This window comes from Peromyscus maniculatus, chromosome 20 (genome assembly GCF_049852395.1).
Source record: "Peromyscus maniculatus bairdii isolate BWxNUB_F1_BW_parent chromosome 20, HU_Pman_BW_mat_3.1, whole genome shotgun sequence".
NCBI lineage: Eukaryota > Metazoa > Chordata > Mammalia > Rodentia > Cricetidae > Peromyscus > Peromyscus maniculatus.
In genome coordinates, this window is record NC_134871.1 from 44,711,675 (window position 1) to 44,727,798 (window position 16,124).

The 16,124-nt window shown below is 48.1% G+C and overlaps 1 protein-coding gene across 2 annotated transcripts; it reads right to left on the reverse strand.

Annotated features, from left to right (window-relative positions):
* Positions 1–11,186: 11,186 nt before the first annotated feature.
* Ly6s (lymphocyte antigen 6 family member S) lies at positions 11,187–15,179 on the reverse strand. Of its 2 annotated transcripts, XM_006989276.4 has the most exons (4): positions 15,097–15,179; positions 14,734–14,804; positions 13,539–13,655; positions 11,187–11,782 (listed from the first exon to the last, which is right to left on the reverse strand). In XM_006989276.4, coding segments are annotated over exons 1-4 (426 nt in total). In that variant the 5' UTR covers positions 15,099–15,179; the 3' UTR covers positions 11,187–11,546. The 2 variants fall into 2 exon arrangements, with proteins under 2 accessions (XP_006989338.1, XP_076412216.1); XM_076556101.1 differs by lacking the exon at positions 15,097–15,179.
* Positions 15,180–16,124: the final 945 nt, after the last annotated feature.

Below are 16,124 nucleotides of genomic sequence, written 5' to 3' on the forward strand. Positions count from 1 at the left end.
GAGTACATTGTCCCTACTCCTCAAACAGGCTGGAAAAGGCCAAGTCGAAGGAAAGCTCCCTAACATAGGAGACAAAACAGCTAACTGTAATTTAATGGCTATTGACATCCAAAAAAAAAAGTACCCGTTAAAACCAAATAGACTCAGATCTATCAGCAGATAGATTCATTAGCTGAAATAATTCTATAATATAATAAGACAAACAACCTGCTCTAAATAAAATAGAAAGGTTATCATATAACTTTAAGATGATAAAAAATGAACCAAAGGTTTGATTCTGATATAAACTCAAGGGGGAATGAAGAGCACAGGTATATGAAAAAAACTGTATGCTTGTAGCCTATGCGCATATCCCTCAGTGTATTAGGACTGATCGCCGCTTTGACCCTTTGCCCTGCCTTCTCCCAGGCAAGGAAAAGGCAATTTAAATGAACCCATGACTATGTAAACATTTTGAACTAACATCCTGTAATCAGAAGTGGTAAATCCCAGATCTCCCTCCTGTCTCAAAGATCTCAGAGGTACCAGGAGAATGCTAGCTCAAGTCTCAGACACCTAGACACTCAAAGCGCAGTAAATCCCAATATGTACTCCCTGCCCTGTGTATAACCTTTGGCTATAAAAAGGAGCTTGTAGCTCTTCCTTGGGGCTACAGAGTCTAATAATTTCCTATAGTCTTAACTAGTTAGAAGCCTTTTTTCCCTCCCATGGTGTTTTTGAATAAAGATGCTTCTGGTTTATAGACTTCGGTGGTCTGCTCCCCATTATTTGCAAAATTTCAGGACCCAACAGTGCTTTGTGGTGAACCAAAACTAGACATTCCAGAATTAGGAGCTGAGTCCACAATAGCTCTCCAAGCAGTGCCCTCCACCTGAGAACATTGGATAGGATGGGCAGTGTCTTAGTTAGGGGTTATATTGCTGTGAAGAGACCCCATGACCATGGCAACTCTTATAAAGAAAACATTTAACTGGAGTGGCTCATTTACAGTTTCAGAGGTTCAGTCCATTACCATCATGATGGGGAGCATGGCAGCATCAGGCAGACATGGTGCTGGAGTAGCTGAGAGTCCTACATCTTGCATACCACAGGAAGTCAACTGAGACACTCAGCAGTATTCTGAGCATAGAAAACCCCGCCCCCACAGTAACACACTTCCTCCAACAAGGCCACACCCATCTCAACAAAGCCACACTTCCTAATAGTGCCACTCCTATGAGATTATGGAGACCAATTACATTCAAACTACCACAGGTAGGGAACAGGGATCTATGTTTGTCCCTGCTATGACAGAAATGGTATTGACAGGCTGGGGACATGTGGTCCCTGAAAGAATTCACCAAGACAAAAAGGTAAAAGTAAAGGGTGTATTAGAGACACAGGCATGCCACCATAGGCTGAATGGTAAAGAGACACTGTGCAGAGGCATTCCAAGGTCCTGCTTTTGCAGGGTGCAGGGTTCTACTGAAGCAGTTGGGTGGTATCTGAATGTCACAGTGCCCTGTCGGGTCGATCTTCTAGGGATAGACAGGTGTGGAGCTCACATCTGGGTAGATACCGCCGGATCTTGCTGAGGCGTGAGGACTGTCTCCTCTCAGGACTGGCTCTCTGAGTAAAGCAGACATAGCTCATTAGGGTGTCACACTTCTAAGAGTCTGAGTTACTCATTGACAAGTGGACTTCCTTATGTGCCTGTCAGGAAGCCAAGACAGATCACAACAGGGCTTGTTCAGGTTAACTGTAACAGGGCCTCAGACCTTAACACCACTGACTCCATAAGAAAAGTACCATTTGGGCTTTAAAATTCATCATGTAGACAGCACCACCTGCTAAAACTAAAACAAAGACCTAATTCATCAAAAGTCCACACTTCTGGTAAAGTCTCTAACCTTGCTTTTTGGCTTCTGTAGTTCTGCTTCTGGCAAACTGTTCTTATTAACTGAAGTATGTCAATCCAGAACAGCTTAAAAACTCACCCTGAGAAGGGCTCAATGCCACACTGGGAACCTGAACACTCAATGTAATTGCTGGCTGGCTAAAGACTTTCTATTGTCTTATACCCATGTCCCAGCAGCCTCCTCTGGTGAATACCCCATAACATGACTTTGTCTGGCCTGCTTGGAGATACAGTGTATTTGTCAGGGTTCTCTAGAGAACTGATAGAATGAACATGTATGTAGAATTTGTTAGAGGAGCCTACAGGCTGTGGTTTGGCTAGTTCAACAATGGCTGTCTCCCAGTGGAAAGGCCAAGAAGCTGGTAGTTTTTCAGCCCATGAGGCTGGACGTCTCAGCTGCTCTTCTGCATACTTTGAAATCCCGAAGAAGAAGGCATTGATACCAGCAAATCACCACCTCAGCAATCCAGTTTGCCATACAGAACCCCCTCAGCAATCAGATAGATGAGTTTGCCATCCAGAACCCTGAAACACCAAAACCTAAAGACCAAAAAGAGCAAGTTTGTAAAGAGGTTACAACAAATATAAAAATAACAGAAACCCAGGGGGATATCTCTCTCTGTCTGTGTCTCTGTCTCTCTGTCTCTCTGAGACAGGGTCTTATGCAGTCCAGGCTGGCCCTCCACTCCTGCTTCTCACTTCTCCCACCCCCTCAGTCCCGGCACTGGGCACAGGAAGGGGGGTTCCCACTGCAGCACCATGGGACTAGAAGATTCTGTGTGCACTCGCCAACCCTGATCCTCCTACCTCTGATGGCCGTAGGGCTAGGACTACAGGTGTGAGTCACCATACTAACATAATCCTATTGTAATGACACTTCTGATCAGTGAGGGGGGGAAAGCAGTTATTTCCATGAGCAGAACAAGGATGAACATCAACAGACAGACCTAGAAGGAACCCAAATACACCAACCTTCTAGTAAAAGATTTTATATCTACTAATAATATTAAAGATAAGTACATTTTTACATGGTGTGTTTATGTGTATGTGAGTGCGCGTGTGTAGGATTTTGTGTGGAGGTCAGAGGACAACTTCCAGTATGTCACTTCACAGGGGCAGTCCTACTTCTGAGATAGAATCACTCGCTGGCTGGAACTCACCCAGCTGGTGAAAACAAGCAGGTAAAAAGCAAGTCTCCTTCTTACAAGTCCTTGATACAGGTTTCCACCAGAAGGTATGGCCCAGATTGAGGGTAGGTCTTCCCACATCAAATGATCCAGTCAAGAAATCCCTCACAGGCATGCACAGATGCTTGGGTTTTAGTTGATTCCAGATGCAGCCAAGTTGACAACCAAGATTAGCCATCATAGTCCTGAACCTAGTCACCTTGGATTTGAGGAACACCAGCACTATGTTATGACATCAACATCATTATGACAAGGATCTGAACCCATCGCCAAACAAAGATGGCAATCTATGCCGCTGAGGCTGCCCGAGGACCAGAAGTTATCATAGGAGAACCAGCTTGTCCCTTTGAGTCATGACAGCAATAACTTCTTCCCACTGAGGCAAGAAAAAAAGAGTAGGGATGACTCTGGGGACTTCTCACCAGCTGGGAAGCAAGAGCTCCACAGTTAAAAGCACATGCTGCTCTTGCAGAGGAGCCAGGTTCAGTTCCCAGCACCCACATGGCAGTTTACAAATGACTCTGTAACTCCAGTTCCAGGTGATCCAACGGCCTCTTTGGGCCTCCTCAGACACTGCATGCATGCATGCACATGGTGTATATACGTACATGCAGACAAACATTTGTACACATGAAATAAAAGTAAATTGTTCTTAAAGAATTCCAAGGCAGTGAACATTAGTTTATGGCCTTTCTCCCTTTCTTACTAAAAACCTGCAGGTTCTTGGGACCCTTGCCAGAAATCTCATTTGCAATAAAAGGCCCCCTGTGCAACCCTAGTGGCTCCTGGTTTTATTTTATCAAATTATAATACCATCCAGAGCTACCTTTTAATCTTACTCATCAAAAAAGGTGAAAGAAAGAAAGGAGTTCTTAGCAAGAATTTGAGATATGACTTGAGGGCCATCAAAATGGTACACATGGCCCCACTGCTCTGCTTACACCACTTATCCCTAGGTAGCCCACACCCATTCTTTCCCTGAACACTTTTCTTTCTGCTTTTAATTTCAGGCCTATCCTAAAATTCCTTTCTGCAACAAGACCAAGGATCTGGTTTTACCCCATTGGAGGTCCCTAAAAAAACCAATGGGAATTCTCAGGCTCCTACTGCCACTGAAAGGATGGCCTTGAAGAATTGGGATAGTGCTCAGTCAGTTAAACCCCACTTGGGCCAGGACTGCTTAACTACACACACCTCTCACCTTTGTGTATTGATATTTTGTTTGTACTCTAACAAATAAAGCTTGCTTGAGGATCAGAGAACAGAGCCAGCCACTAGATTAAACATAGAAGCCAGGCAGTGGTGGCACACACCTTTCATCCTAGCACTCAAGAGGCAGAGATCCATCTGGATCTCTGTGAGTTCGAAGCCACCCTGGACTACACAAGATTAACTGAGTCTAAAAGAGAAACAGCCAGGCAGTGGAGGCACACACCTTTAATCCCAGTATTTGGGAGTCTCACTCCTTTAATCCCAGCACTAGGAAAGTTGAGACAGGAAGTGATATGGCTGGGCAGAGACAGGAATATAAAGCAGGAGGAGACAGGAGTTTGATGCCCTTTCAGCTGAGGACTCGGGGGCTTTCAGTCTGAGGATTTATGGAGACAGTATCTTTCCTTTTTGGCTGAGGAGTTGGTGAGGTAAGAAGTGGCTGTGGCTTGTTTCCTCTGATCTTTCAGCATTTACCCCAATATCTGGCTCCGGGTTTTTATTTTAAGACCAATTAGGATTCATGCAACACCTCTGCCCTAATTCTTCCTCATATCAGTACCCCTCAAGATGACCTTGAGGTTACAATTATTTATCTATTAAATTTCCCCCCACCCTGTGTGTGTGTGTGTGTGTGTGTGTGTGTGTGTGTGTGTGTGTCCGTCCCTGAAGGCTTTAGAGCTGGCAGGGAAAATATGATCCACAAAGAGACAAGACTGAAACTCAGCTCAGCCCAATTTTTATTGTAACCAGCACTGGACCAGGACTTCTAGAGCCTGGCCCAGATCATTTTACTTTAGCCATATTTTAAGCACAGCACAAGCTTGGGAGAAGTATTCAAATAACAATTACCTCAGCCCTGAGAGTACAAGAAAGCTTAATACATGTTTACATTGAAGTTCTTTGCAAAGTACCTGTGGCTTCATCCCTAAGATGGGTTCTTGCTGACTTAGAAACAATGTTTAAGCTAAGGGTCAGGGAAGAATGGCAGAGGTAAACATGCCTGGCCCTAAGATAACATAGAAGTCACTTAGGCTGTTGTAAAGTACAAATGACATCTCTCACAAGGATGACCTGGAAGTAATGCTCAAGGTTTTAAGAGTAAAGGGTTTGAGATAAGTAAAGCATAAATTTTAGAAGATACAGGCTGAGCCTGGCTCATCAGACAGCAAAGGATCACCGGGTTGCAAACTACATCCGTCCTCAGCATTGCAGGAGGAACACTAGGCACCCCATTCCACTGGAGAGGTAAGCTGTGTGTTCAACTTTCCTGGCTTCTCCAGTGCGTATCTGTCTGCACGAGACCCTTTTTGCCCTCTTTATGTTTGTTACTCAAGACAGCTATGGTCAAGACATGAGCATATGAAGGCTTGCCCATCTGCTGTTAGGGTGCAAGCAGGCATGGTCAGTCCATTGTGGGCAGCATGAGGTTATGCTTGGCTAGCAGCCACATGGGTCGGAGGTCTCACTTGTTCCTGAGGCCTGTGCTATGATCTGAGTGCCTGAGTTATTTAATATCAAATAACAGATATTAAAATTGTCACCAGGTGTCAAGACCTAAAGCAGAGTGCATTCCTTTGGACCTCTAAATGCACTTTTTCCCCAGGACCTAAGAAATGGATTTGTGGGGGAACCACAAGGCATGAACACCAGAGAAGTATGAAGTATGTTCTCTCTCTCTCTCTCTCTCTCTCTCTCTCTCTCTCTCTCTCTCTCTCTCTCTCCCTCTGTCTCTCTCTGTCTCTGTGTGTGTGTGTGTGTGTGTGTGTGTGTGTGTGTGTACATGTGTGCATGTGTGTGTGTGTAGCAGGAATCCTAATTGTTCTTAATAATAAAAACCCAGAGTCAGATATAGAGCTAAATGCTGAAAGATCAGAGAGACAAAAGAGCAACACATAGCTACCACCTCTTACCTCACCAACTCCTCAGCCTGAAAGAGCCTGAGCCCCTGTCTCCTCCTGACTTATATTCCTCTCTCTGCCCAGCCATATCACTTCTTGTATCCACCACCCTGGTGCTGAGATTAAAGGCATAAAATCCCAAGTGTTGGGATTAAAGGTGTGTGCCACCACTGCCTGGCTTTGTTTCTCTTTTAAACTGGATCAATCTTGTGTAGCCCAGGTGGCCTCGAACTCACAGAGATCTGTCTATCTCTGCCTCCTGAGTGCGGGGATTAAAGGTATGTGCTATCATTGTCTGGCCTCTATGGCTAACTAGTGGCTTAGCTCCACACTCTGATCTTCAGGCAAGCTTTCTTTGTTAAATCACAAACAAAATGTCATAACATGTGTGCCTGTGCATACTGAATCAAGGCTTCACAGATGCATAGACAGCTCTTCTTCTTGAGGAGCCCTGACACATTCCCTTGTTTTGATTGAATATGCCCCAGTCGACGGCATCACAGTTTTTAAAGTTCACAGTCTGAACTTCTAAAACACACAAAATTCCCAGTGAGGTATTACATTATTGCTGGGTCCTAAGGGCTCCCTCAGGGGAGGAGGGGAGAAGGCACAGACAGCATCAAGGGCACAGACACCAGGAGTCAGGTAAAAGGGAAACAGCAGACCTATTTATTCAGCAATGGGGAGAGTCTGATATATATTCCTCCCAGCACCCAGGCTGTATCCTGATCCAGTGACATTGCATGGTCTCCCCTCATTGGCTAGGCATGATCAGGACCTCTGGCAATGCCTATTGCTAGGCCCTTAGGCAGACTCCAGGTTGGCTCATCTCTTGGTCTCATAGGCCGTACCTTACTACATATCCACACTTTTTTATTCATTACATGGGTGCTCAGCGAGAGCCAGAGTTCTTTGCTCAGGCCTTTTTGACCCCACCTAAGGAATGTTCATTAACTGGACTGTGCCTGTCTTAGGTTGGCTTACCTAACAAGCTCTTACCTGTCATTGACCACCAGCCCTTGAAGACATTCATTCCTGGAGAGCTACCAGGTAGAGAGGATTAGGCAGTAGCCTTTTGAATTTCAGAGAACCAGGCATGCATAACCTCCTGTGGAGGGCTATAAGCAGGATATCTAAGAATCATTAAAATTTGAAGAATGGCCTTAGTCACTGCCTACTGCTGTTGGATGTGCTGCAGGAGGCATATAAAGATAATAAGGATTAACAGTATCATCCTGCCAATCAAAGCATATGTGAGCATCCAGGAGGGGTCAAATAGCCTTTTAAAGTTGTCCCAGACTTTAGTTTAAAAAAATCTGTCTCCAGTGACATCACCAGGACCCTGGTCATATTTGTTCTTGGAGTAGAATGGAGTAATTAGGGAGTGAGGCAAATTGCCTGGAAGCATGGATTGCAGGCCAGTAGGGACATGTCTCTTACTAATTCTATTTCTTAGGCATTGGACAAGAGAAAGAAAAAGGGAGGGTAACGCAAAGGGCTTCCCCCACAGACCAAGCATCCTCCAATTTTTTTGTTGGTCAGTACCAGGTCCATAAAGGGGAGGCCTAGGGAAGAGTTAGTGGTAAATATCACACAGAAAGCAGAGGAGTTAATTGCCACTGGCAACAAAATGGGAGGCAAGGGAACCAGAGTCTATAGATGCTCTGCTTTTGAGGGAATAAAAGGGGCAATGGTGGTGAGTATGTACATTACCCATCCATGGCCAATTCTTCTTTGATGAAGGTGGGCTGGTCTGTGGTGGGATGCACATCTCTTGTTGGAACCCATATTGGCATAGTTGCACTCTGAGGAAAAACATGAGCATACCCTCTCCCATGGGTCAGCAGGGGAGCTGGTGGCTGCCGTTGGAGGGAGGGAGGGTCTATCCATCTTACTGGGGTAGAGGTGTGCCCTGGGGCAGGAATGCCCAATGTTTATATGCTGGTCTGAGTCCTGCCTCATCAAAGCTGAGAAAATTTATATGGAAAAGGACTTCAGTTAGGGCCAAATGGGTGTCCCTTTCTGCCTCTGGCAAGATGGCCTTTAAGAGTTCTGTTGGCTCTTTCCATGATGGCTTGTTCCTGAGGATTGTAGGGAATGCCAGTGGTATGAGAGATCACTATGACCATATTGTGGGTCGGGGCATTAAGCCCTTCCCAAACTGATTGTTTGATTAACATTTCCCTAGTGGGATCCAAGTCTACTCTCCACTCCATTGCCTCATTGACACGTGAGAGAAAATCAGTAAAAAAGTTCCCCTGGCTGTTGAATAAGATTGCAGAAGTAAACTGAAGGGTCATGGGAGGTGCATGCCTTAAAGCCTTGAAGGCCAGGTCAGAAATTTGTTGGTAGTAGGCTGGACGGCCAATCTGTGCCTGATGAACATGTTGGACAAAGTTACCTCATTCAGTGAACATGTCAAGGGTCCCTGGAACATTAAGAGGTTCGTTCACACTTGAGTAGCTTCTTGATTATTGTAAGTCGATTTGCAGCTAAGAAAGGCAGCTGGCTCCAGTACAGTTTTTAGCAGACTATATCAATCAAAGTAAGTCTGTAGTTGCATTGCCCATTGAGTGAGGGTGTGTTTGAAGTAAGGTGAATCTCGGCCCAACTTCCGGATAAGGGAGAGTTCAGCTGTGGGGTTGGGAATCCAGGGCTGGTTAATGGTATTTTGTCCCAGGTTGACTGGAAAGGCTTCCATTGGCCTTTGAGGCCTGAGACCGGGGGTGAGGGGATGGGAGGGGTAGGTTGAGGCACCTGGGGGCATACCTCAGCATGAGGGAATTTCCACCTTCAGAGGCAGGTGGATATTGAGGCACTCAACTCTAAGGGTACCGCGGTGGAGGTGCAGCCTCCTGAAGCGGGACTGGGGCTGACGGGGAAGTGGCACATATGTTCTTAACTGTGGCCATGTTCTCCTCAGCAGGTTTCGAGGGGCCTGAATTGTCTGCCTCTTCCTCCTCCTCATCGGATGCCATAGAGAGATCAGACATGTAAGGGGTGGAAGTGATGGAGAGGTTACCCATTTTGTAGAGGGAGACAACAGGCAAGCAACAGTCAGAGAGAAGATGGCAGCCAACAGGGGTGGAAAATTTTGTCAAACCTTTATGTTTTATGCTTAGTGGGGGACTTCTGTGGTTTTTTTAGGCCATGGCCATATGACCATACAGTGTCTCCAGATGAGGGATGGCATTCAGGAGCGGAGCCTTGATTTTGCCTCTTGGGGGATCAACCCTTATGTGGAGGTACCGGGCAAACCAAAACAGAAAAAACATGCCTTCCTAACCAGATGGGCAGACAAACATGACTGCTGTGGGATGGTCTGTATGTCAAATTGCTCTGATTGGTCAATAAATAAAACACTGATTGGCCAGTGGCTAGACAGGAAGTATAGGCGGGACTAAGAGAGAGGAGAAAAAGAACAGGAAGGCAGAAGGAGTCACTGCCAGCCGCCGCCAGGACAAGAAGCATGTGAAGATGCCGGTAAGCCACGAGCCACGTGGCAGGGTATAGATTTATGGGAATGGATTAATTTAAGCTATAAGAACAGTTAGCAAGAAGCCTGCCACGGCACAGTTTGTATGTTTACACAATATAAGTCTCTGTGTTTACTTGGTTGGGTCTGAGTGGCTGTGGGACTGGAGGGTGATAGAGATTTGTCCTGACTGTGGGCAAGGCAGGAAAACTCTAGCTACACATGACAGATAACACAAAAGAATGAGGGGGCGGTCCCTACACTTACCTTGCCAAAGGGACCAAAAACACGCAACATTAAGGGGCCTTCAAACCGAAACACACCATCTTGGGGGCACTGTCCTGTGCCATGAGTGAGGGGAGGGAGATGACCAGAACCTGTTCGGGTGCCAGATGTTGCTGGGTCCTAACGGTTCCCTCGGGAGATGCGGGGGGTAGAGAGGTGTTGAGAAGATGCAGCATCAACAGCACAGACACCAGGACTCAGGTGAAAGGCAAACAGCAGGCTCATTTATTCAGCAATGGGGAGGGCCTCATACACAGTCCTCCCAGCACCCAGGCTGCATCCTGATCCGGTGACATTGCATGGTCTCCCCTCATTGGCTAGGCACCATCAGGGCCTCTGACAGCGCCTGTTGCTAGGCCTTCAGGCAGACTCCAGGTTGGCTCATCTCTCAGCCTCATAGGCCCTCTCTTCCTTAGTTACCCACCTATAAACCTAGCACTTTGGAGGCAGAGGCCAGAAGAGACTGCAACAGAAACAAGGCCTTCTGGAAGAAAAGTTCCAGAATCCCTACTCAAGTTTCACGTCCCAACCAGCATCTGGGCCACAGTCCTGGATCTATGCTTGTCCCAGGGCAGGAGGCTGCAGGCACAAGGGTTTCCCTAGTTGGGTAATAGCTCTACCTCACGGGATCTTCACCTTGACAAAAAAAATCTCAGATCTTCAGGACCTTCAAGGGCGAGGGGTAATATTCACAGCACCCAAGTTTCCAGGGTGCTGCCCATATTCCATGAGGACTCCTGTGGTATTAACCATATGGGTTCTGATCATCTCTGGGGCAGTGACCTCTCATGGACAGAAGGACAGAGCAATGATGGATCCCTGGTTATCCCACTGTGTCAAGTCAGGCCTTCCCAGTGGTGGCATCCAATAGAGACTGGGACTCCAGAAGAGGCACAGTGAGTCTTTGGTTGCTCTGAGCCAGGCCACGAGCCCCTGCAGTAAATGGCTTCCACCTCTGAACTAAAAGAATCTGGCAGGGCAGCACCTATTCACCTGTGAGAGCTCATCTCCTTGGCAGACCCCTTCCCTAGCACAAACAAGTGCTCCTGAGAAATGGAGAAACCCTCTCTCTGTCCCCAGTATCAGCCCTGAGGGAAGCCCATCCAAGGGATACCCCACTCTGAGCTGGGTAACATGAGATAGCTATGGGGCTGGCTGAAAGGGCAGAGATATAGGCCAGCAGTCAGGACTCAGTAGACTCAGTACAGCCTAAAGAAAGTGGACTTCTTGACTTGGAGAACAAAGAGTTTATTGGACTCAACTGGGAAGCCTGCAGGAGCCCAGAGATTTATGTGTGGACAATGGTGGCACAATGCCTTGGAATCCCACCCCTCCCCTGGACTGTCCACATGCCTCCGGGGCCAAGGACAGCAAGCCACAACAAAATGGCATGCTGGAGGTGCAGCTCTGAAAGACCTGGTGAGGAGGTGGGACACCTACCCAGCAGGGAATATGAAGTTGAAGCAAGGTGGCCCACACCCTAAGAGCCACCTCAGAGTTTTTGTAACTCACAATTCATCACTGGAGGGCTGCAGAAAGGAGGGATGACATGTTGGGATTCAAAATGAGGGTGGGAGTAGCAGGAAGGACCCTCACAACAAGGTTTGCAGGAGGACCGAGCCCAGGCTGACCAGAAGCACCCCTGCCAGGGTCCAGATGCTGCCCCCAGTGGGAACTGCTGCATTGCAGAGGTCTCCCTTACAACAGGACAACTTGGAGCTGACGGAGGCAGTAATGAAAGGATTATGTGGGAAATTTCCAAGAGGATCCTGATCTTCAGGGCAGGTGGGAAGGCAGAACTTGTTCTTTCTTTTCTCTTTGTAAGATTCTGTAAGACATCAGGGAGTGATTTCACGGCGTGTGCAGGAACAACTCAGCACCCCAAAGTCTGGGGCACATGCCACCTGGATGGCCCCGCCTTGTCTCTAAGGCACATTGAAGCCAGACATGGTGGCGCTCACACTTGGAATCCCTGAACTTGGAAAAATAAGGCAGGAGGATTAGTATGAGTTCAAATCCAACCTGGGCTACATGGGGAATTCTAGGCCAGCCTGGGCTAGAGTGAGACCCTGTTTCAAAAAAAAAAAAAAAGCCATGGGCTGGTAAGGTGGCTTGGTGGGTAACATGCTTGCCTTGAGCAAGCGTGAGGACTAGAATTTCAATCACTAGAACCCATGTAAAAGGTGGGCAGACATGGTGGCCTACTTGTAATCTCAGCGCTCCTGATGCAGACATGGGGAATCCCTGAGATGGGGAATCTCTCACTGGCTAGACTAGCTGAATCTGCAAGCTTGGGAGTCAGTGAGAGACCCTGCCTCAGCAAATAAAACGGTTGTCAAGGAAGATGCCCAGTGTCAACCTCTGGGCTCCATACACTTGTACCCACTAGTGCCTGTGCGCCCACACATGGGAACATGTATACACACATGCCTTTACATACAATGGGCTGGGGAAACAGCTCAGTCAGTAAAGTGCTTGTCGCATGGAAGCATAAGGACCCACGTCCAACCGTCAGCACCCATGCAAAGAGCCAAGCATTCTGGTGCTGCTTCTCATTTCTTAGCTGAGGAGGTGGGAAGAGGAGATCTCGGCCAGTCCCACTGGCCTAGTCGGCAAATCCCAGGTCCCAATGAAAGATCTTGTCTCAAAACACAAGGTGGTTGGGACTGAGAAACAGCTCAGCAGTAAAAAGCACTTGTTGCTCTTATAGATGCCCGGGTTCGGTTCCCAGACCCACATGGTGGTTCACAACCATCCAGAACTTCAGTTCCAGGGGATCCACCAAACATTCATTTGGATAAAATAAAATAAATAAATCTTTTTTTTTAAAAAAAAAAGTAGACAGTACATGAAGAATGATACTTAAGGCTGTCCTCTGGCCTTTCATACATGCACACATGTGCACCCACACTCATAGGCAAACACACACACACACACATACACAAAGACATGTCACAATGCGGGATCACCCAGTAGCATAGCAGAAAGGGCAGTCAGCCTGTCAGACTCTGGCCGTTACCCAGGAAGTTGTACTTGGGAGCCAGGCAAGCGGCTGTGGAAACGCTAGGAAACTGGAGAGCAGGGTGGGGCTGCTCCTGCTTTGTCTATCTGGAGGAGAGGCCTGGAAACCGACACTTTGGGGGATCTGATGTGTCCTGAGATCTCTTTTCTTCAGCATTCCCAAGTCATTCTCTAGAATAAATCCCCTGACTCCTTCACTATATGCGAAGAGTCACTAAATGCCCTCAGTTCTCCAGGTCCTTCAGTGAGCCAGTGAGACTCTAGACATAGGGGAAGAAGGACAAGGAGCGCCACATCGCTAATACTGGTGGGGGAGGGGGTGGTGACAGCCACACATGCCATAGGGGCAGCCCTGCTAAAGACTCTACTTCCCAGCACATACCTGGACTCCAGGGCACAGCCCCGACCCTGCTCCCTCTATAGGCGCCCCACTCCAACCACAGGAGGACCCTACTTGGAGGGAAGAGAACTATGGTCCATAAACAACTATGGTCCACAAGTGCCCGGACTTTTCTTCCCAAGCTACCTCCAAACCATCCTCATATAGGCCACAGGGAACTCACCCACAGTGACTTCCACCTCCTGATTGATGCAGACCCCGTCAGGGTATTGGCAGAGAGCTGGTTGGCAAGAAGTCTCAGGTGTGACCCCCAAGCACTGGTAGCAGCGTAACCCTTGGGCTGAGAAACAGGCCAATACATGAGGGTCAGGGCATGTCCTTCCTAGCCCAGACCCCTCTTCTGCACCTGGCTTTACCACCACACAGCTGCTGGCCTATAGGACAGAGCAGGGACACTCCTCCTCAGAGACCCCCCACCCAAAGCAGAAGTGAGCCAAGAACCATAGTTCTTCAAGTAAGCTGAGTACTGCTGTCTCAGCCCGCCAGCCAGCCCCACAGGGGAGACCTGGACCCCAAGAGGTGTTAGAGAAATAGTCACCATAGAGGGAGGACATGGGTACCTCCTGTCTGCTAAAGCAGTGAATGGATGAGGGAGTAGGTACCAGGGACAACAAGGGGTTCCTGATGGGGAAGGCTGTTCAGACCTGTCCCACCCTACACTTACAGAGCTGGACCCTGAGCCTTAGAGCATGACAGGGCACTGGACTTCCCAGAACCCAACTGCAAAGTCGGGCTTCATCATGAAACCTTTCATAATACATATGTAACTGGAAGTGTAGGGGTATCTGAGAGCTGAAAACCTCTTAGCGTAAGGAAATTCTAGCCTTGGGGTCTTCATGTGGCTGGATTGAAGGGTAAGACAAGGTCAAATGTAATAATGTAAGGAATGCCAAAAGTTGAGGTTGCCAAAGTTCTTGACTTGGCAGCTAGGCTAGGAAAAGAAGTCCCTGCCAGCCTGTACACATACAGGCCCGTGGCATGGCTGGGAGGCAAGGGCACCAGGGTACTCTGAGGACAGGGGCCCTTAGTGACCAGGGTTTGCCTGGGCCTCAAGAAGGAATAAGAGAGGGGCTGGAGGGTACGGTTCTTCCTTCTGAGGCTATGGGTCCTGGGGAGTGTGGGGCCACTGCTCATGGTCAAGAAGGACTGAAGTCCAAGACCCTACTTGCAACTGGGGAAAGCTGCAAGGCAGGTTCTGGCAGGTTTACAGGCCCAGGAAGCCACCCCAGACCATGAGAGTTCACCCATCCCACACCAATCCACACTGGGCATCCCCTGGCCCCAGCACACCTCAGGCACAGGGCACACAGTGAAAATGCAAGGTGTACCCCCAACTCGGAGGCCCTTTCCCAGCTCACCTCTCTCTGCACACAGTAGGGCCACAAGCAGGATGAGCACGCAGGTCTTCATAGCGTGGGAGCTGTTCATCCTAGGAGAAAGGATGCACAGACAAAACCTTAAAAGTTGGAGCTGGTTAATAGTACCCCGCCCAAAATCATAAGCCTGGGGCACACACATGTTCTGGACAGGACTCAGGCATCCAACCTTCCCCCTCTGATCCTCCACATAGCTTCCCCAAGGAATAAATGTCTGCCTAATTCTCCTGTCCACCATACACCTAGCTTTCTCTTCCTAATTTCCAACCTCCATCCACAGCCATATCCTGAGGGTCCCTCCCTATGCTGGCCACCCAGCAGCCCCATCCTGACATCTCTCCTCACATCCTCTCTGTGATCAGGCTGCAGGCACAGTGGAAAGTTCCAGCTAGATGTGGGCTGAAATAAGCCCTTCAGTCTAGGAAATACCCTCCCTCAGCTCCTCCCACCTGATATCCTTAAAAGGAAGGGTTTCCGGTAGTTATTTCCTGCAAGCCAACATGTTTATTGCCTAAGAATTAGCAAGGCTCCTTAGTGATCATGACTAGCCAGATCTTTACCACAATTAGGGAGGGAGGGACCATCTTGATGCTAGAGGGCTAGGAAAAAGAGCTGATGGGCAGGAGGGAAGGGGGCAGGGTTGTCTCTCACTTATCATTCAGAAAGCAAAAGAAGGAAGCAACTTGCCCAGCCTTTTCCTGTTTCTAAATCAAAGGTATGGATTGCTGTAGCTCAGAGCCCACTGTCCTCCTTGGTATAAGCAGGTGTTAAGCAACTGACAAGTACCTGGAGGCTGGCTCTGGTGAGCAAGCCTCAAAAGGGGTCATGTACCCACAGAGTGAGAGTCCTGAACCAAGAACTGTCAGCTGGGGTAGGAGATGTTAGGCAGTGTCTGATGTATTTGGGTGACATCTGGAGCTTCAGGTACAGTTGGCATCTTGTAGCTAAAGCCAGGGATGCTTTTCAGGGCCCAGGACAGTTTTATGCAGAGGATGAATGACTTCAGGGTCTCCGCTGATGCCCAGAGTGGGGAGACCCTGCCTTGTGGAAGCCTTTGTTAAGAAACGACATGTTCGCTCTCCCTGGCAATCCAGTTTGCCATGCTGTGTGTCCCTACACCTATGAGGTCCAGGTCCAAGGTGTCCCAGAAAAGACATGAGTTTCCCTGGCATTTAAGTCACCACCATGTGACAGGTATTCCAAATTAAAACCTTACTACAATTCGCCAAGTATTGATAGCATCTGTGGCTCAGCCTGGGGATGAGCAGCAGGGCTCCACAGGAAGCCAGAGACTGAGTTCTCGGACCTCGTGGAGCTTAGAGCCCCGTGAGGAGCCCCACATAAGTGCCTGCAAGTGATACAGATTAGACAAA

Coding starts and splice junctions, on each gene's coding strand:
- Ly6s (XM_006989276.4), bottom strand. Junction 13,656..14,733: donor CCTACTGTGTGCAGAGAGAG/GTGAGCTGGGAA, acceptor CCTGTTTCTCAG/CCCAAGGGTTACGCTGCTAC. Junction 11,783..13,538: donor GGAGGTGGAAGTCACTGTGG/GTGAGTTCCCTG, acceptor GATGTCTTACAG/AATCTTACAAAGAGAAAAGA.